We start from the raw sequence: 22,225 nt of genomic DNA, 5'->3' as shown, positions 1-22,225 counted from the left end.
TATATTATATATTACCTATCCTGAATTATGTAATTTACTTGTTTATTAAATTTTTTATTTCATAAAAATAGTAGACAATTTTATTTTTATAACATATTTATTTTAAGATTGAATTTAGAATTAAACCTCTCATTAACGTTATTTAGTTTATTTATTTTCAATTTTAGTTTGAATTTATTTGTTTTCATTGATAAGTACTAATCACCGCTAAAGATTTTGTAATTAATTATGATAAATTTATTTTATCAACTAATGAAAATATTTTATTTAATATTTTCGATAATGTTTTAAGAAAAATAATTGATAAATGCCATTTAATTTATTCTAATTTTGTAAACAATCTTATAAATTACATTTAGCATAATACCCAAAAAATATTCCCAAAAGTTAATTAAATATTTTGTAAGGTTGAACGTTAATTTTTTTTTATTGTTTTAACATCGTTTCATGTTGAGACAAAAAAAAACCCTTTCGTTGATGGAAATCATTAGTCAATAGTTAACACTCTAAAATAGAAGGGTTTTGCCATAAAATAAAATGTTGGAGATAATACTTCAAAAACAATGAAAAGACCAAAGTGATCATTTTGTTAAACATTAAAGATATTTATATCCTAAAATGAAACATTAAGTCCAAAATATTCTAAAAAGTATGAGCTAAAATGGCTATTAAGTTAGTTAATTTTTATTTTTACTAAATTTATATTGTATTTTTTTCATATTACAACTGTGTAAAATAAAAGCAAAAAGATCCAAATGCATATGTTTCCTCCAAGAGAATACAATGCTTCTTCAACAGAATATCTGCAAGTTTCATGAACTAAATACGATTTTATATTCTCTCATACGAGGGCTCAAACATTTCCATAAGAAATACTACAACCATTACCGAGAAAAACAACGAAGGCTTATCAATGCAACTACCACCGTCGTTCCGGTCGTCATCGTCACATCATTTATTGAACCGAAAAGAATAATGCACCAACAAATTCTTTCCCACAGGATGGAGGAAGACAACATGCATCTCAACAATGAATTCTTTGCCTCACGTATATTTCCAACAGAAGATCACATAACAGACAAGACAACAAAAATCCAGAGCACAATGCAAATGGATAAGGTTGAAAAGACTGCAATGAAGCACTCGCCTTTTGCAACACCAAGGATGATAGAAGCACTAGAAGAGAAAAAATCAGAAGCTTCGAATGAGAAACACCCCTATAAGTTGTAGGGCTCGAAAATGGTGGCAAACGCAAGAGATATGCAGCCGAACAAGAATACATACGGATTCAACCAAAGGGTGCTTTAGACATTGAAAATTCACATCAGTATATGGAATACACCATTTTGTAGGTTCTAAGCATTCCAGATGTGTTGCTTCGGCATAGCGATGCTTCATTTATTCTAATGAATTTTTAGTCATTTTCGTCCGAGTTTATTTAGTATATAATGAAATATAATAGTTTTGAAAACATTTTTAAAAACATATATAATATATTTTTAAAAATATTTTTAAAAACGTATAATATAGTTTTTAAAAAGCGATTTTTGAAACATATATTTAATTTTTGAAAACATATTTGAAATATTATATAGTTTTTATTATTATTGTTGCATTTTATTTTTATTTATTTCATTTTATTCTTTATTCTATTTTTCTTTTATTATTTAGGTCCGAAGAGTCAAGGTCCTAAACCGGGTCCAACAGCCAAGGGGTACCGTAGAAGCCCAATTGGTTAAGGGGCCTAACCCAACCCTAAACCGATTAGGATTTTATGTTCAGCAAAGAGGCGCCGCAACACCAAGTCCTAGTCAAAGAAAACCAGCCAGCCGAGAACCCGGGACTGCACCATCTTGGGATTTTCGGGCACATGAACGACAGTAAGTCCAAGTAAATCGGAAACAAGGGAAACAACCTCGTCAAAGTTGGAAACAATCCATGGAAGGAGCCATATAAATACCTCCAATGAGGCACACCAAAAAACATCAAGAGATACAGAGAAAAGACATTGTCGGAAAAAACCAAAACACCATCGAGCAGCAAAATCCAAAAAAGAAGGCAAGAATATCATAAAAGCATATAAAAGCGAAATACCCAAAACAAGAACCAAAGCAATCAAGCAAAAAATATTCGAGGCAATCAATAAGCTCCATAATCACAAATAGCCTTCGGTTTAGCGGAAAGGAAGGGTCGCTGGAAAATGAGAGGTTTTTCACAAAAAAGGTAAAAAACCCGTGACTTTTAGGCTAGATCTACTCCGATCTAAAGATTATTCATTGTTTTGAGGCTAGATTCGGTATCGGGGGTCAAGAGAAGTTAGTGGGTAATTTGGATTTTTCGACCACCGGTGGTGGTGCCAGAGCGGTCGCATGATGGGGCTTCGTCGAATGGTGGTCGGCCATCGGGACCGGTTGAGAGAAGGGAGAGTGTTTGAGAGGGTTGGAGATTTTTTTAGAATCGGTTTAAAATGATTTTTTTGTTTTTTTTTTGGGGTATTTATAATCGGGGGACCTTGGTGTAATTAGTAAATACTTAAATTATTCTGTGTCCCTACAATTTTGATGTAATTTTTGGTCACCTGTTATACATTGGCTCTGGAATTTTAAATTAATTCAATTAGTCTCTATTTGTATTTTTATATTTATGTAATTTAACCCCCTAACCTTTTGTTTTTCTTTTTATAGCTTTCAATTCATTTCGATTTAACCCCTATTTAAATAATTTCTTATTTAATCCTTTTTTATCTTTTATTTATTTAATATTCATTTATTTATTTACTTTACAACCTAATATTTACTTTTTTAGGACAATTTTAACCGATCAATGATAAATAATTCGGATTGAATTTCAAATTTTAATTTAACTTTAATTTTAACAATTAAGACAAGCGAAAATTAAATTAATACTGAAAGGGATGTACGGGGTGCTAATCATTCATTGTAATCGACTCTCAAATCCGATTCAATTCTGGTAAAAACGTAAATCAGATAAAATGATATCCGATCAACCTAATTTTAAATGATTGATGGCTGCTCCATCACATCGAAATTAAGTTAGAATCCGATTCCGAGCCCCCCAAAGGACGTTACGACAAAATTAATAACAAACAATCTTCCCTTCTCAAATCACAACTATAATAGATTGTAGACTTCAAGCAATCTTAAATAACTACTTTGCTGCTGACCAAAATGGAGAGATGAATCCGACCCTTCTTTAACCAACATCAAGAAAATGAATTAGTCCCCATAAAAAGAGCATATTAAGAGCATGAATTGGTCTAACTTTGAATGATGATATTGTGAACGGATACAATTTGGTACATATCAGTTAAAAATATATTACTTGAAAACATAGGCAGAAATATTTCAGTGCATAATCCGATATAAAACGACAGTGTATCAGTCAGTACAACACAAATGGTGAAGAAATCGGAACCTCATTAGTCATTCCCAAAGAATTAAAATGAAACAAGAGCTAGTGATGTCAAAACAATAGCTTTCATACCTCTAAATTTGTTAGTCTCCCAAGTGTCACAGTCCATGCAAGCAATAGTTAGTATGATCCAAGGATAAGCATCGTCAGCCCGTTAAAATAATTGTTTGCCAAAAAAGAGATTTCGAGAAAGAACTACCTAACGTACACTTTTAAGACTGGTTAAGTTCTATCGGATATTCTGTAGTTTGTCTAACTAAACTCAGCTCTCCTCTTCTTATTGTCCCTCTCGTCACGCAGAAAGAATGATGCACTCCTCTCCCTTTTCCTGCAAGCTCAAATCCAGCGACTCACCCAAGATTTTCTTGCCAGTTTTGAATTTGAATTGAACAGCAGGCCTTTTTCAGGCACGATCGTCTTTTCACCATCTCGTTCAGATAGGCCATTTTTCATTGCTTCAATGACAGGAACAAATGCACCCAGCAAAGAAACATGATCGCCCTTGCTCACTTCATTGGAAAGCTTAACTGACAAAGAAACCTCCGAAACATCTTTTTCCCCAGGTTCAATGGGGCAGCGAGAAATGGGTTACTTCCAGCTTCTGTATGTTCTCCGTTTTAGCATCCAAAACCATGGAAGCCGAAGTTTCCGGTAGAGCCTTACACACCAGTCTCTGTTGCAACCTCAGCAATGCCCTCTTAGCCTTTCTCCGCTGCCTAGCTTGCTCGATCTTATCAGCACAAGGATCAGATGCCCTCTCATTCCACATAGGTGTATGGTTAAAGTGTGGGGATCAGGGAAAGCAGGCAACCAATTCGGGATATGCTTTCCAGATGGGGTTTCATTCATATGCTCAAACTAGGAATAAGCTTCCTGTCCTAACAACTGGAAACTTAGGCACTGGCTGAGAAAATGGATTTCCTCTTCGTATCCACAAACTGAACTACTTCCTTAACTGTGCCAGAGCCTACAAGACAATTCCAAATCTCCGAATCACCCGGAAACCCATGTGAATCTCCAAAACCTTCTAAAGCCCGAGTTATCAAACGCATTGCATTCTGTCCTACCAGCTAAGTTAGCATGAAAACTAGCATTTTTCCCTAAGTCACAGATGCCGAATCAAAATATCCGCAAGAGCGTCCAACGCAGACTCTTTACATCCCTGAAACCGACACTATCGCAAATCTGCGCAACCACAATCTTCGAAACCAATCTCACAAAATCATCAGCTTTCGGTCTTCCCAGCGAAGAGCAAGGCTCATCTTCGCCTTTCCCCGTATCTCTTGTACTCTCCACGCATCCATGGCTCATGTTCAAAAACTCATATCAAATCTCACAGTTTTTTCTTTTTCTGCCCTCAAAATTCTCAATTGTCTTTTCTTTCTTGCTATTAATCCCCAACTAATTACTCGTAAAACCCAAGAACTAAACAAACCAATAACTTCATTCAATATATTTCTCAGGAAACAGGTAGAAAGGAACGAAGAATAACAGCTGATTCCAAGAAATCCTAGAAATGGTCTTAATTTTTACTTCTACATAAAAAAAAGAATCAAAATTTTAGAGAAATACCAGATTTTGAAACCTTACCAGTCATCCAAGAATTTCAATGAAAATAACAATTTGAGCTGAAACCAAAGAAACAAAGCCAGATTCTGAAGCGAACCGAAAAGGAAACGAAAACGAAGCTAGAGGTTTCTAAGAGTTTCCAGGGAAAAATGGGTCAACGGAAATGGAGGAAAATTACGGAAATGTGATAAATAGAAAACTATGGCAATTTAAGCAAAATCAAAATTCGAGAGGTTAAGTGAAGGGATTGGTGCACTCAAAGTTCTTTCGTTAATATTTATAGAGCTTTTAGTTTAACTAATGGCTAAACTACTCTTTTTCATCACTCAACTTTAACCATTCTCCTATATTGATCAGTTAATTTTAAATTATTAAATTTTATCATTACAATTTTAAATTATTTTTATTTTCATCATTTAGACATTAAATAAAAAACAACATAAATTATTATTTTGTTAATGTAAAATTTATCTATTATTTTTTAACGAAAGTATTTTTAAAATTTCATTATTATCATGTCACTACATTTTTTTATTTTGATTATTATAAATATTGATAAATATATTTCATCGGTCTCTATTATTCTAACATTTTAGATATTTTTAAATTATTTTAAAATTCAATCTAAAAATTATAATCTAATATAATCCCAATTATTTAACAAGAAATTTATAAGTTCAATCTTAAACCAACCTCAACACTTTTTAAAGATGAAAAATTAGTGATGATAAAAATTTATGATTTTAGAGGCAAAACGATAATGTTTTATTCTTTTCTTCTCCTATAACTAAGATTCTCTTCCATTCATTGAAATTCTTTCTTCATTATTTCTTCTTCTCTAAACTTTGTTCTTCTTTTATAAAAGAAATTCATCATATAAAATCTTCTGAGTTTGAATAACTAGGTTTACAAGTGTGTATTATCAATTCGTTAAGAAATTATTGACACATACTAAGTCCTCTAAGTCGGAGATTTAGGCTAAATGCTCTCTGCATTGTCCGAAGTCCCAAGGGATTGCTTCCTAATTTCTTGTAGGTTCGAAAAGAAAACAGCGGAGATAAAGCAGACGTTAAACCCCAAAGAACAAAAATAATCCGAGGATCAAACACAAAAAACATGTCTTGTTGTCCGAGCGTAAGAATCACCATCTTCTCCACGACATCGTACAACAGCCAGCCGGATAACGACACCAAGATCCAACACACAACGGATGCCATGGCCGTTAACAGAACCGGCAGCCTGGTTTCTCTTGTCCCGGCATGACCGGAGTACACTAGGGTGTTAACTTCTTAAACCGCGTGTGATTACAAATATAACCGAGCGAACGGAAGCCGGCTAGGGCGACCGGAAAAGAAGCGACGGCGACTAATGCAATAACACAGTGTTGAGGCAAACACCAGCGGAATTCTAAACCACAAGGAATGTTTTTGCAGACATGCTTTCATGAGTATAGCAGCAAACCAAGTCACCAGAAACCACGCTTGATATAATAAAGAGTAAACCGATCCACCTACAGTCATATATTTTCTTCATCTCCTTTCTATGATAAATTAACCTGAAAAAAACAAATGGTCTTGTTCATATCTAAAATTTAACTCGATCGTCATTCTTTTATTAATTTAAACTCGATTTAAAAATTAAAAATTTTCATATTTAACTATTCTAATCAAGTTAAATCGATTTTTTTATTTTAAATCTAAATCTAAATTAAAAAATATTCAAATAAATTAAACATCCAGGTGCCATATAACTGGTAAAGTAAATCAAAACACTGAAGATACATACATGTTAATGATGGAAACAAACTTTGTTTGTTGATTTTTTTTCTTTGATTTTTTCGGTTGTTTTTCTAGTTATATTTATAATTAAAATTAGAGAGTTTGACAGTAGCTTAAATTCAGTGTTTTTAGCCGGTTAAAGATATTTTTTTTAAAAAAATAATCTGAAATCTTAAATATTTGTATTATCTTATCCATAATTATTTTATAGAATAGTATTGGAATCAGGAAAAAGATATTTGTTCACTTAGATAATTTTTTTTTTTTGGTTTTGACTCTTGAATTTTTACTTTTATCAAATTGAATCATTTAATCAAAAAGGTAATATATTTGTGAAATTAACGTGAATTATTTTATGTTTTATATTTTTAAACTTTAACCTTGAATCAAATTGTAATTTTTGATATCTATTAAATCAAATTATGCTATTAATCTCTATATTATAAGTGTTGTATATTTCGTTCATTTGTTCTAATTTGATAATTCCAAGTCTTGTAGTATAGTTATATATGTGGGAAAAAAGAGAAATACACTCAATCATAAGTGACTATTTATATTTATTCAATAAATAAGCGTTAACATTATGGCCTTTTAACTAAAAGCAGGGAAGATCCAAGCCCACCGAGAAGAACGGCGAGTCTTCAATAACTCAGTGACGACCGAGTCAAACGACTCGTCTTCCTGTTCTATAATTTAATCTCAAGTTTTCCCTCCTGAAATTCAATTCCGTTTCTCATCTCTCGTCCTCTCTCATTCATCTGTTTCTTCAATATTGTTAGAAAAAAACTTGATTTCTAGAATGTTGGAAAATATGCATATGACAAATAGCTGGCAAGGCATAGAAATTCTTGAACATTATGGAAATCAATGTTGACAAAAGAAAAGAAATTAAAGAAGCAACAAGATAATAAAGTTGTATGAAGTTTGAAATTGTCAAAGTTGGCAACACACTTGGCAAAAGGTGGCAAAACTAGAAGATTATTGATTAATGAAACATGATCTTGAATTACTTAAGAATTAAGCATGAAAAATAACATGTGACAATTGATGATGGAAGGGAATTTCGTTAAGACAAGGAACTCCATGTGGCAATACAAGAAGAATTTGGAAATGCCTAGATCTTTCATTAAGGAGGTTAATTACCCTTATAAATATCTCTTTAGCATTAATATAAATATATGCAATGTAAAGAAAAAAATACAAGTGAGAAGAAGGAATATGAGGAAAACTTAAAAAACCCAGAATGAGAAATAGCTTAGAAAAGTTATGAGAGAAAGGGTAAAGCTTAGATATTGAGGTTGTGTTTGTAAACTAGCCTCAACTAGTGTCGTAGTATTGTAATATTGGAGTAATATCGTTGTAACGTATTTTGCCTCGTATTAATAATATTTTTAGTTATAAAAATTACTCGAGTGCCCACCTACGCTTCCAACAAGTGGTATCTAGAGCTTGGTTCGAGTTTAACGTGGTGGAGAATATGGCTAACATGATTCAACCTCAAATCATGAGATTGACAAAGACGAATTATGACAATTGGAGCATTCAAATGAAGGCGTTACTAAGCTCCCAAGATTGTTGGGATATCATCGAGGATGTTACACCGATCCTGAAAATACAACAGCAGAAGCAGTCCTGACCAATAAAAAAAGACATTGAAGGAATCCTGGAAAAAGATAAAAGAGCGTTTTCTTTATTTTTCAAGGAGTAGACGAATCTACCTTTGAAAAAAAATTGATGCGAAAACTGCAAAACAAGCGTAAGAGATTTTACAAAAATCTCTCCAAGGTGCCGAAAAAACAAAGAAGAATACATAACCGTAGCAGCGTGCACTTGCCAGGAATGAAGAATCGATTAGAGATGATAGCGGAGAAAAGCTTGGAATGGAAAATCAAGTTTGAGGGGGAGTGCTAGAAATTTCTAGAATGTTAGAAAATATGCATATGACAAATAGCTGGCAAGGCATGGATAATTCTTTAACATTATGAAAATTAATATTGACAAAAGAAAAGAAATTAAAGAGGCAACAAGATGATAAAGTTGCATGAAGTTTGAAATTATCAAAGTTGACAACACACTTGGCAAAGGTGGCAAAAACTAGAAGATTCTTGATTAATGAAGAATGATCTTGAATTACTTAAGAACTAAGCATGAAAAATAAACATGTGACAATTGATGATGGAAGAATTTTATTAAAACAATGAACTCCATGTGGTAATACAAGAAGAATTTGGAAATGCCTAGATCTTTCATTAAGGAGGTTAAATACCCTTATAAATATATTCTTAGCATTAATATAATGTAATGTAAAGAAAAATACAAGTGAGAAGAATGATTATGAGGAAAAACTTAGAAAACCCAAAATGAGAAATAGCTTAGCAAAGCTATGAGAGAGAGGGTAAGCTTAGAATATCGAAGTTGTGTTTGTAAACTAGCCGCAGTTAATGTCGTAGTATTGTAATATTGGGGTAACGTCATTGTAACGTATTTTACTTCGTTTAATATATTTAAAGTTATAAAAAATACTCGAGTGTCCACCTAAGCTTCAAACAAATCTCAGCAAAAGGTACGCTCAGATGCTTGAATTCTCGTCGATTTTTAGTTTGTATTATGTCGTGTTTAGTTAATTTTATACTGGTATGTAATTATATTGTCCAAATTGTAAGGTTTGAAGAGGTGAATAAGGCAATGAATGGAGGATTAGTTATTCATTAAGTGAAATTGAAGTGAAATGTGAGTCTGATGATGATAGTATGACTTCTGTGTTGCGATGAACTGCAGATATGGGGTACCTTTCTATTCACTTCCGAATCTGTGAACGAAGACCATCCCGACAAGATTTGCGACAAGGTTTCATATGCAATCCTTGATGCTTGCCTAGAACAGGATGTTAGTAATGTTGAATCCCACACGGAATGGCGAATACAATTGGAATGAATATTTAAGACTTTCATAATCCACTGTCTGTGGCAATACGTGACTTTGACCGTCCGTGCGATGCATTAAGATGTACCTAACCTAATTTGCCAGCTTTATTTAAAGGAGAGGCAAGCTGTTTATTTCAAAAGTTATAATAATAAGGGTTTTAATTTCTGATTTTTCATTAGACCCATACCTTTTTCAAGCCTGAGCCTTATTAGCTTTTCAATTCTCTCCATAGTTCACAATCCACCATCAAAAAGTGTTCTAAGTTATTCTCTACTTTTCAATCAAGAAGAGTAATATCGCCGACAGTTCACTTCGATTTCGGGTGTACGAAATCTCGGAGTGACCGTACTAACTTCTAACTTCAGGGGACGATTCGTCTATTGAAGAAATTACACACATTGGAACGAATTAATTTATAAGATAGTGGTTTTATCAGGACACTTTCAATATTTAAATTATTATTTATTTTTCAGTTAGTGCTAACGACGTAATTTTATAATCAATATTTCAAACACAATACCCAGAAAGCAAAGTGGCTTGTGAAACTTGCACCAAGACAAACATGGTTATGGTCTTTGGCGATATCACGACCAATCGCAAAGTCGACTACGACAAGATTGTTCGAGATACTTGCAGAGGTATTGGGTTCACATCAGCGGATGTTGGCCTTGATGCCGACAATTGCAACGTTCTCGTTAATATCGAACAGCAGAGCCCCGATATCGCTCAAGAAGTTCACAGTCACCTCAGAAGAGACCGGAGGAAATCGGAGCCGATGACCAAGGTCACATGATCGGTTATGCCACATATGAAAACCCTCTATTGATGCCTCTAACACGTGCTTGCAACTAAGCTTGGTGCCAAGCTCACTGAAATTAGAAAGGACAGGACATGTCCATTGTTGAAGCCCGACAGTAAGACCCAAGTGACGGTCAAGTATCGAACGAGATATACTCAACAAGATGGACCTCACCAATGAAAAAATTGCATGGGACTTAAAGATCATTAATGTTATTCCAGCAAAGTATCTTGATGACAAAACCATTTTTCACCTCAACCCTTACGGTATAGGTTCGTTATTGGTGAATTTCATGGAGATGTCGGACTCACCGATGAAAAATTATAATCGATACCAATGGTGGCTGAGTGCTCATGGTGGAGGTGCCTTCTCAGGAAAGGACCCTATAAAGGTGGACCGTAGTGGTGCATATATTGTTAGGCAAAGCTGCAAGATGTGGTAGCATCGGGGCTTGCACGTCGCTGTATCGTGCAAGTTTCTTACGCTATTGGTGTCGCTTAACCATTGTCGGTCGTCGTCGACACATACACGACAGGCAAGATTCCAGTCCTCGGACAAGGACATCTTGCGACTAATCAAGAAGATTTTGATTAGTAGGAGAATGATCTCTACCAAATTTTGACTTGAAGAGAGGAGGCAAGTTTAGGTACCAAAAGACCGCTTACGGACATTTCGGACGCGATGACCTGGATTCACTTGGGTTAAGCCTCTTAAACCAAGGCACAAACACGGGCTTAGCTCCATAGTTTGCAAATAGTTTACTGTCGTAACTATGATTCCGGCATACGTACCTACATGCATGCATCCATCCATACATGCATATATGCATTATGTAATGATACTGATACTGATACATACTAAGATCAGAGGTGACTCTGTAATTTGTTTTTCATTCTGTATTTTTTTTTTTTTTCATGCTTTGTTTTCTCAAAAAAAAAATAGATAAGGGTATATATTTCACAATATATATATATATATATATATATATATATATATAATTTTCGTGTATTTAAATTTTCGATAGTAAATATTGTTGTTGTTCTTTGAGGTTTTCTAGGTTCGAGCATCATGAATATCATGACTTTTGATGTTCAGTTGAAAGTTACCTTTAAAAAATATTATCTTATACTTACCTCATATTAATAAAAAAGGAGAAAAGATACTCGTTTAAAGATCACATCGTTCATTAGACTTGTCTATAGATTGAATCAGGCTGAGGTTTTGATTTCTTTTGAATTATTGTATAGTTAATTTTACGACCCGAATTCATTATCCATTTAATGTTATATATAATATTATTCAGTGTAAATTATATACATGAAAAAAATTGGGTTTAGTTTCAATTATTTACCATAACACTTTGAATTTTAATTTAATTATAGATATTTTAAAAAAAACATATCTATTTATTTTTATGTTGAATAAATATAATTATTTAGATAGAAATATGTAAATTAAAATGTTGCTAGGTAAACATTAGAGTTAGCGATCTGTGAAGATTAAATCAAATCAAACTCAAAAACTATTTTTAGCTTTTCTAATTTTTTTTTTTGTTGAACTACATGTCATTCAATTACTAAATCAGCTACAAACAAGTTATGTTTTTTTTCAAAAAAAAAAAAATGTAATTTATCACTCATTAAAGGATTATTATAATATGTGTTAAAATTGAATAGACTATTAATATTGTATGGTATAATAATAATTTTAATCTCAAAAACTTATATATTATATAAATTTAGTCATAATTTAAAATAATTCGATAAATTTAACCTTTTATATTTAAATAATTCATCAATTTAATATTTTTTTACTATATAATTGGACCAAGTGCGTACATAGGATCAATAGTAGTTAGATAAAAGCGTTATACCATAAAACAACAACAAAAATATTTATTAAAACTTTCCATCAATGAATACTAATTATTTGATTGATCAATCTCAATTTGCATTCTTACGATGTACTTGTGTAACAAAATTTATGATTTAGAGATAAGATTAGTCGATGGTCGATAAAGTAATCTCTTAGTGTTTCAAAAACAACAACAAAACGTGAAAGTTTATATTATCTAAGTGTATGGCAAAAATAAATTATATAATAGAGATTTTGTCAACTCTTGTTTTCTCTCGTTCGTAAGTTGTTCATCCCTTTTCTTTTTTATTTTTGTTGATAGATGGTGGCGCCAATTTCAATGTTGGGTTCCGACCATCGATATTATTTATTATCCTTTTATTTTATTTTGTTTATTTTTCAACAAGTCTATATGTTTGACACATTTTCATCTGTCTTTATGACACGTTTTCTTCTATCTTTTGACACGTTTTTCAGTTTTTAGCCATTGTTTTCACTTATATTTTTCTAGGGTTGATTTGACATCGCCATAGCTGATTAATATGACGCTTATATGTTATATTGTTCTTTACTGCTTTCGACCCTTAGATAGAATTTGGATACCCGTTATGCGTTCGTGGATAGTTTTTCATATTGCTTGAGTCTAATTTGTAGTTTGTCAATGATCTTTTCATAGTTTTGTCTCCTTTTTAGATTCGTTTGCCAATGCGATCAGATCTGTTTGTATTTATCTTAGTTCGAGTTTTCTTGGTTAGATTTATATTTCCTTGTATGGTCCTTATGTGATCTTAAGTTGCTAGTTTTGTTTCAATGATTATAGGAAATTATACTAATTGTATGCTTAATTTACAATTATGATTATAAATCTTTATTGAATTTATGATATTTTTATTTTGAATAGAATTAGTGATTTTTATAAAAAAAATATATTTCTGATTTTTTTTAGAAAAAGAACAAATGATTTGAGAGAACAAATATTGAATTGATATAAATTTTAAATATGATAGACTAAATTTATTGAATTATTTCAAATTAAGATTAAATTAATATAATTTATTTTAAAAATTAAAATTGACATTATATTAAATCACATTAAACTTCTATTTTAATTTTAACAATGAAATAATATGTATGTAATTATATTTTAAGTAAATAAACTAAATATAATTTTTGAAAACATTGCATTGTATAATCGAACTAATAATTAAATTACTTAAAATATATTTTAGTAAAACAAAAATACATATTATTATATTTATTTCCTTGGTTAACTTGTTTGGAAAGCAAGGCAGACACAGTTTTACTGTAGCAATGGCGAGCTCGAGTTGCCCGACTGAACCCTCTTCATGTAAAAACTCTTCGCGCTTCAAATTATATAGGCAAACTTGCAATCTCGCGCGTTCTCTCATGGCAATTCCCCTTTAATTAAAATCCTTCATCAATGGATTCCTTCATTTCATTCGCTTTACTCTTCGGCAGCCGGCCCTTCTCCGCTCTTCTCTTCACTACACCAAAGCAGTAAGGGCTTCTACTGGATTTACTAATTCATTTATCATATCTTGCTTCGAATTTTGTGTAATTTCCTTTTATGGTTTCTTTAGTTTACTTGATGAAACTTCATTTCATTGCGTATCTTCGTTTTCTTAGCTTAGTTTTATATACATTGTTTTGATGGAATATACAGGTTTTGTTCAATTGCTTGTTTCTTTCGTTTTTTTTTGTTCTGAATTGGGGAAGATTGATAGTATTTTGGCTGTTTTTGATTCAGTGATTTGATCTGACCTTAGTTAAATTTCCCAGATCAGTCCAAGATGAGCAGCTCTGATTTGAATCCTTCCAACGACCTTTCGGTTTCTGATTACCTAGCACAAGAGACCTTCAACTGGGTAAGTGGAAAAGGCACAATGGCCAAGAAACTATGGCCTTCACCAGGCAACCTTGTTCTTTCCTGTCTGTTTACACACACACACATATATACATAAGGCAATAAGTACTACTGAATTTATTTCATTTGCATCACCTTCTACCCAAGTACACATTTATTGCTTTGGTTTTGCTGAATTTCCTTTAATGCTGGTTCTTTAATTGCTTGAGGAAATCTCGTTTCATATCGTATTGTTAGTTTATATCTAATTGTTTGAAAGAAATTTCAGTTTCCTTTACTTGCTTCTTTCTATTTTTGTTCTGCAAATGGGAAAATCGCTAGTGTTTTTGGCTGTTTTCTAACTAATGATTTCCTCTGATACGAGTTAAATTTCCCAGATCTGCTTGAGCTCGGCAGCCTTGGCACTGTTTTGGACAGCGACAACTACAATGTGTCTGCTTTGTCTGTAGACAAGTTTGCACAGTCACTTCTAGAACAGGGACTGCCCGACGACATCCAGGAGACCTTGTTGACCTCGATGCCAAGTGGAAGCAACATAAGAGGCCACCATGGAGCGATATTGTATCCAGTGACCAGCAGTTGAACTCATTGAGCTTGATGCTGAGTGGAAGCAACAAAAGAGACCAACATGGGGTGAATGGGCAACAATCGTTGGCCAATGACAACCAGGTGAAGTCGTTGAGCTCGATGCCAAGTGGGAGCAAGAGAAGAGGCCGGGAATTAGTTTCTGATGACTCATCAAAACCTAAAGGAAAAGGCAAAATGAAACAGCCCCAGCGCAGAAGAACCATTGTCAACGGTGAATCAGCACCGACCAGTAAAGCAGTGCCACTGAGTTATGAGGACCGTATCAAGGAGAAATCTGTGGGGGAAAGTGCGAAAATTTTGACAGATCGAGTCTCCAAAAGGACAGAAAGCGTAAATTCTCTTACCTGAACTGAGTACATCATATTCAATTCACATTATTGTTATTTATTATATACATATATGTCGAAGGTAAAATTTCCACATTAATTAGAATGTATTGGACTCTGCTTTATAAAGCAAGGGTTATTCCTACCCTCACCTTATTAGATACAACTGTCAACTGTGAGGACAGTTCTCCCTTCTAAAGGGAATAATACCATAAAGTCTATCAACTAGTAATTGAAATTATTGAACTATAGCCTTTGTAAGCAGAGGCCTATCCTTTTCTCATGAAGTGCCTTTTAATGAAGGGAATAATACCTTCAATCCTTGCATTGACACCGTCTGTATGTTGTAAGGTGATGGCCCTGCTAGGTGACTTATTCCTCGCCTACGACAAAATGCCATGGACAGCTAGAGCCCAAGAATTGAAGGCAGATTCGAAAGCTATGAGAGGTGAACTTAAAAGAATTAATCGATATATAATTAACATACTGGTCAAATGCAAGAAAGGTAGATTAACAGAAGAAGCGGCAAAGAAGAGATTGGTGGGTGCACACAATAGGTTAAATAACTTCCTACAGGTAAGCTACTGTTCATAGATCTCAAATTTTGATTTCATAATCTAAATCTCTAATTTAACTTCGTAACTTTGTTTTTCAGAAAATTGAAAATGCGAGGGAGGGATTAAAACAATCAACCGGGTACGCTAATGTTGACGAATCCAGTTACCATGTTAGATTTCACGACCTAAATCTCTAATTTAACTGTTTAACTTGGGTTTTCAGGATCTGGAAAAAACAAGGAACCTTGATGCAATCTTCGCTAAGAATATGGTATGTATGTTTCATATCATTGATATTGACCAACGTAGTACTATTATTTCTTGAAAAAGATGAACATTCTCATTTATAAATCACATTATATGTATATCATCTTTCCCTGCACTAGTCCCGTTTTAGGAAAGCCATTTTCAGCTGTTACTTGAATGTGAGTGCAAGCGTTGAATATGGATTTATTCCTTAAGCATGTATGTTCAACTTTTTCGAATTTTTTTCATATTTAGTCATAGTCCTATTCAATACTTATGTCGAAATGTGTCTTTACATTACTTTATTTATAAATGACATCATAATATAATGTCTTTCTCATGGGATTAGACTCGGCAAAATTAACCAATAATGTACAAGGGAAAAAAATTTCCCCAGTTAATGCATCCCCAAGATTATTTTCTCAAGTAGTCTTTTGACCAATATCACGGAGAAGATGCCCGGAACAGTTGACGTCTTCATGAGGACGCAGATGCTCCCATGGTCGGTGTACGCCCATGCATTCCCTCTCCATGCTCCTTTGTCATGCAGAAGATGCCGGGTGATCCTTGCGTCTTCCCTGGACATGCAGAAGACGCCCACTACTCCTTGCGTCTTCCCAGTGCTACTATTAAAAACACCCCAATTGAGAAAATAATTTTTGGGATGCATTATATAGGGATTTTTCCCCACTACGGGCAAATTTGCCGCTAGACTCTTTTCATACCTAGCAAAAAGCTGTTTTCAACTTTTTCCAAGTTTTTATACATTTTGAGAAACTTGGAGCATCATATTCTAAACTGATATCCGAACATGTGTGAAATTAGTTGTTCAAGTGTCATGGATTTTCAGTATGATTATACCAGAAAACTTGATGTTTAGGAGTCTCTCCCTGCTGCTCGAGTCCTGCACTGCCTTTTGCATCGAATCAGTGTTTTGAAATTGGGAAAAAAAATGCAAATCTTACCTTACTAATTTGTTCTCTATCCATACCTTATTTAGACTTTCCTTTGTTTACATCTTGATCATTTATTTATTTATTACGTAAATTTCAGGATTTCAGCTCAGAGTATCTAAGAGAAAAGGTACGATATATACATATACCTATACTATTAATAATTTTCGGTGTACATAGCACTAATATATCATTGTTTTGATGACATGTTTTTATGTTTGTTGTTTTAGTTGGCTTCTGAAATACCATTTGATATCAAAGAACTTGATCTGGTTGATTTACACTCTAAATTTAGTAATTTTAAGAGCCGACTTTATGACAAAGAGAACAACAAAGTGGATATTCAAGATTTCGAGGGCTTGCAAGAGGCATTGAACAGAGCTGGCTGGGGGAAAACTCCGAACCACCTGGAACAAATTGCTATGGAAGTCGAAACGGCTATTGGTAAACAGATTAACAACCCGTGTATCCGAGTTCTGCTCTCTGCTGCAATCAAAGAGATGAAAGATTTGAAAGTCGATGAAATGGAGCGGGATATGTGTAACATGTTTAAAAAGTGGGCGGCCACGTTCAATTACGCCAAGGAAAATGGTTTTTCATGTGGAATTTGCTTACATAAAGCTGGAGAAAAACTTGCGTGCCTACCTGTCTTATCATGGGAATTAGAAAGGGAAAGGTTTGGGAATCGTATATGGCCGAGCTGTCATGGTTGTAAATCAAGAGTTGCAGTTGCAGAAAGATCTTTTGTAAATTGCCAGGGACTTGGTTTCGATATTTGCTTCTCTCTGTCTGATGTTATTGGTTTGTATCTGATCTCGTACTTTCCTCGATCTGAAGTGTGTGGTTTTTTGTATCTGGACTCTTGAATTCGAATCTTATTCGTGTATTTTATGAATTTTATTTTGTTGTAATCGTATTTATACTGTGCTTTCAATATGCCAGCTTTTGAATTTGTACGGTGTCTATGTTTTGTTGTGTTATACTCGTATCGTATGTCGTATCTAAAGTGTATTATGTTTATAGATATTGGTATGTATTTCTTGTTGGAATTATTTTTGGCATCTCATTCTGTGTCACGTGGGTATATTGTTATAATTTGAGTCGGGCTACTTTGAATTTTTATTAAATAATTTGGGGTAATTATGAGTAGTATGTATTTAGAATTTTTTAATCTATTGATAACGTACGCACACTTTGTAGGTACATTTGTTCGAAACCATGACTTTTAAAGATAATAACATTTACTTTTATTATTAAGACCACTTGATGGGTTCGATGTTAAAACTTTTTTTTATTCAAGATAGACTCGTAGTTTTATTTGTCATACCCATTTAAACTTTTCTTATTTTTCAAATGTATGTGTCTATTACATGAACAATTCGGATCTAACATGATAGAAAAATAATAATATTAAAATTTAGGAGGATAATTTATTTTGATTAACTCGTAATCCAATATATTCGTATTGTGGGTATAAATGTACTTAAAATTCGATTAATATATTTTAGTATATTTTATGTTAGATCTAATTGATTTTAATACGTACTAATAATTAAATTAATAGAAAGATTTGATTGATAAGATGTTAATAGTTTGAGATAAGGTTAAAATATATTAAAATTTAGAATCAATTTAACAATTTGGATCATAATTGAAGGACGTCTAACATAATTAATCCCATAAAATTTGATTAAAACTAAAAAGTTCTCCGTTGTCTTATTCGCTCCCACGTGGAATTTTCCGATCGAGGGATCAGGATTTTGCCGATTCTTAGCTCTAAGCCACGTGTATAAAAGAAAACGTTAAAATAAACAAAAAATAAATAATTTCATTAATTTCTATTTGAAATTTTTATTTACGATACCATAATATTTTAAATATTATTTTCGTTTTTATTTCATCATTATTGTTTGATTTGTTAATCAGATTTCAGATCAAAACAACAAAGATTTATAATTTATTAATCTTTTAGTTATAGAGAATTGATTCGATGTAAGTAGTGTAATCGAAACTTCAAAAATTACTAGTGTCGGATTTTAAATAGAGAAAATCGCCTCAGTGACCAAAAAAAAGTTATAATATACGATTTTAACCAACTTTTTTTGGATTTGCCAAAATGACCAACAAAATCGCAACGCGAAATAAAAATCGCAACGCGATCCCCAGAATCGCAAATCAGTTTCCAGAATCGCAAATCAGTTTCCAAAATCGCAACGCGATTCTTGAAAATCGCGATGCGATAGTACAAATTCGCATTGCGATTTTCCAAAATCGCAACGCGAATATGAAAATCGCAACGCGAACACATAAATCGCAACGCGTATCCGTAAATCGCAACGTGTATCCGTAAATCGCAACGCGTATGGGTAAATCGCAATGCGTATCCGTATATCGCAACGCGTATCCGTAAATCGCAACGATAATACATAAAATCGCAACGCGTATCCGTAAATCGCAACGCGATATTTAAAGCGCCATTATAATCGCTACGCGTATTTATTTTCAAATTAAAAAGAATATTAAGACAAATCCCGTAATCGCAACTCATAACCTAAAACCTAAAATCACAACTCAGTCCCATCTCCATCTCTCACTCTCTACGGCGAAGAAATCCGTCCCCATCTCCGAAGATTTCCGTCCCCATCTCCGGCGAAATCCCTCACAACCATTCACGGTCAGAAATCCCTCACAATATTCAGAAATGGAAAATCAACCTCCGAGGGTTAGTTTTTTAATTATTTTTATTTTGAAATGTTTGCATTATTGTAGGTTTTTCATATTGAAACTGATGATAAGTTTACTGGTCATTTCAATAATAGATTAACCATTTCACTTAGATTTCATTTCGCGTTACGATTCTGTCGTTGCGATTTTCATTTCGCGTTGCTATTCTCTCGTTGCGATTTTCAAGTTAGTATTTGTCTTTGTCTTTGTTCTGTCTTTTGGTTGAAGTAATGCAATCCATTCAAGTTTCAATTTGCAGAAGAGTCGCAACGAGATAAATGAAAATCGCAACGAGAGAATGACTGTCGCAACGAGAGAATCGCAACGCGAAATGGAAATCGCAACGATAATCGCAACGCGAAACCAAAATCGCATTGCGATTTTCATTTCGCGTTGCGATTCTCTCGTTGCGATTTTCATTTCGCGTTGCGATTCTCTCGTTGCGATTGTCATCTCGCGTTGCGATTCTCTCGTTGCGATTTTCATTTCAACCAAAAGACAAAACAGTGTTGCAAATTTTAGTTTAAAGAATAAACTACTACTTTTTTATGTTTATTGTTTTTGGTATATCTTCACAGTGTAGTTTTTGGTATATCTAACTTGGTATGTTTATTGTTTTTGTAGAAATTTTTTTCGGCTCAATTGACCTTGAGAAATAAAGTCAGCCTGGCCACTACAATTGCAAAGAAGCTTTCACCTGCTCAAAGACAATTGTTTGAGGAAACCTGCTTCGGGCCATGGCTGAGAGTACAGCATCCGGGTGGAGATGCTAATTTGACCCATTTGTGGCTTCAGACCATGACATCAAATCTACCCGACAGTATACAACGTGGTGAGGAAGAGATATGGTTTCATTTTCCACCAGCGTATACTTGCTTTGGGCGGAAGGAGTTCTGCTTAATCACTGGTCTACGATTCGGACACGATGATGTAGGCCGGTACACTCGTCATATCGCCCGCCCATCATGGTTATCCCGGGTTTTTCCGGATGAGTCAATGGAGAAGCCGAACCTACATGTCGACGACCTGAAGAAATTATTTAATAAGAAAGCTGGTTTCACTCGGATGGAAACGTCGATGTTGTCCGAGTATGCCTTCTACTACTTGTGTATGCCGGCTTTTTAGGCAGAGAGGCCAGACAACCTATTCATCGGGAGCTAATATATTGGTAGAGGACCTGAATGCATGGAATCTGTTTCCGTGGGGTTCGTATATATGGAAAGCTACCTGGACTAAGTTGTCGTCTGCCTTTGATGACCGCAAAAGTTTGCGGGGCGATGGGTCCAAATACACTTTGTCAGGCTTTGTTTGGGCCTTTAAGGTAAGAATTTCTATATAATGTTTCTAAAATTATAATTAATTATTTAACATTACTAATTTTGTTATTATATTGTTTGTAGATTTGGATATTCGAGGCTTTCCCCAGCATGCGTACATATGCAATAAAAAACGTCAAATGATATTCCCAGGGCTATTTCCTGGAAGAGGAAAACTCTGTTGGATTGGGAAGACTTAATACCATATGCCACAATAAATAATGTAAACACAAATACTTTCATATAATATATAAACAAGTTATTAATAGTAACGTTTAACTTTGTTTGAGTTTTTATATTTTAGGAGGCCAACATTCCATTACAAAGACTGTCACCCACGGAGGAAGAGCTTGCCACTGATTGGTGGCAAGCTAGTCAGAGTTTTTTGATGGCACGGATGATGAGCAGCATCCACTTCCTCCAATTCGAGAGCCATCACCTCACCTAGAGCCATCCCCGATCGTGACGACTATACACCTCTAGAACGAGAGCCATCACCTATCCCGTCACATCATCGAGCCTCTTCTCCACCATCACCTCATGATAGGCGACCGGCAAAGATGCCACGACTCCTATCTCCCTGTTCTCCACCTCCACCTCAACGGGATGAGTCAAGGGAGTTACGTGATGAGGTCAATGCCTTGCGTGAGGAGATCGGTACTCTACGATAACGATGGTGCATGGCGTGTGGGGTGTCAACTTTACGTGGTGAGGTTGCCGCTCTACGTGAGATGATAGTATCGTGCAGAATGAGGTTCATACTCTACGCAACGAGGTAAGTTTAAGATTTTCCATATTTAACTTAATGATAAATTTACTCGTAATTTCACTTAGATTAGCCATTTCACTTAGATTGCTTAGTAAATTTGTTCGGTTGCTGCCAATTCTGCTAAACTGTGTATTCTTTAACACTGTGAAATAGTATTTGTCTTTGTTTTGTCTTTTGGTTGAAAGTAAATTTGTTCGGTTGCTGCCAATTCTGCTAAACTGTATTCTTTAACACTGTGAAATATTTGTCTTTGTTTTGTCTTTTGGTTGAAAGTAAATTTGTTCGGTTGCTGCCAATTCTGCTAAACTGTGTATTCTTTAACACTGTGAAATAGTATTTGTCTTTGTTTTGTCTTTTGCTTGAAAGTAAATTTGTTCGGTTGCTGCCAATTCTGCTAAACTGTGTATTCTTTAACACTGTGAAATAGTATTTGTCTTTGTTTTGTCTTTTGGTTGAAAGTAAATTTATCCATTCAAGTTTCAATTTGCAGAAGAATTTATAGTT

At 34.0% G+C, this 22,225-nt stretch overlaps 1 protein-coding gene and 2 pseudogenes across 1 annotated transcript; 2 read left to right on the top strand and 1 right to left on the bottom strand.

Moving 5' to 3' along the window:
- Positions 1 to 3,644: 3,644 nt before the first annotated feature.
- LOC120158076 lies at positions 3,645 to 4,882 on the bottom strand (annotated as a pseudogene).
- Positions 4,883 to 9,552: 4,670 nt separating this feature from the next.
- LOC120158072 lies at positions 9,553 to 11,260 on the top strand (annotated as a pseudogene).
- Positions 11,261 to 14,275: 3,015 nt separating this feature from the next.
- On the top strand, positions 14,276 to 17,778 carry LOC120158071. Its single transcript, XM_039169004.1, has 7 exons — positions 14,276 to 14,307; positions 14,692 to 15,160; positions 15,508 to 15,732; positions 15,812 to 15,883; positions 15,937 to 15,984; positions 17,013 to 17,042; positions 17,143 to 17,778. Exons 1-7 carry the CDS (start codon positions 14,276 to 14,278, stop codon positions 17,776 to 17,778), a joined length of 1,512 nt encoding a protein of 503 aa, XP_039024935.1.
- Positions 17,779 to 22,225: the final 4,447 nt, after the last annotated feature.

The sequence above is a fragment of the Hibiscus syriacus genome, unplaced genomic scaffold (assembly GCF_006381635.1).
Source record: "Hibiscus syriacus cultivar Baekdansim isolate YM2019G1 unplaced genomic scaffold, ASM638163v2 tig00111303_pilon, whole genome shotgun sequence".
Taxonomy (NCBI): Eukaryota; Viridiplantae; Streptophyta; class Magnoliopsida; order Malvales; family Malvaceae; genus Hibiscus; species Hibiscus syriacus.
Note: the sequence above shows the minus strand (reverse complement) of the source record. Positions and strands in the feature narration are given on the sequence as shown.

Excerpts from the sequence above, each read along its gene's own strand:
- LOC120158071 (XM_039169004.1), top strand. The coding sequence starts at position 14,276 with ATGGCCTTCACCAGGCAACCTTGTTCTTTCCT. Across the intron at positions 14,308-14,691 it reads AGGCAACCTTGTTCTTTCCT|ACAAGTTTGCACAGTCACTT; the intron begins GTCTGTTTACAC and ends CTTTGTCTGTAG. Across the intron at positions 15,161-15,507 it reads TCTCCAAAAGGACAGAAAGC|GTGATGGCCCTGCTAGGTGA; the intron begins GTAAATTCTCTT and ends GTATGTTGTAAG.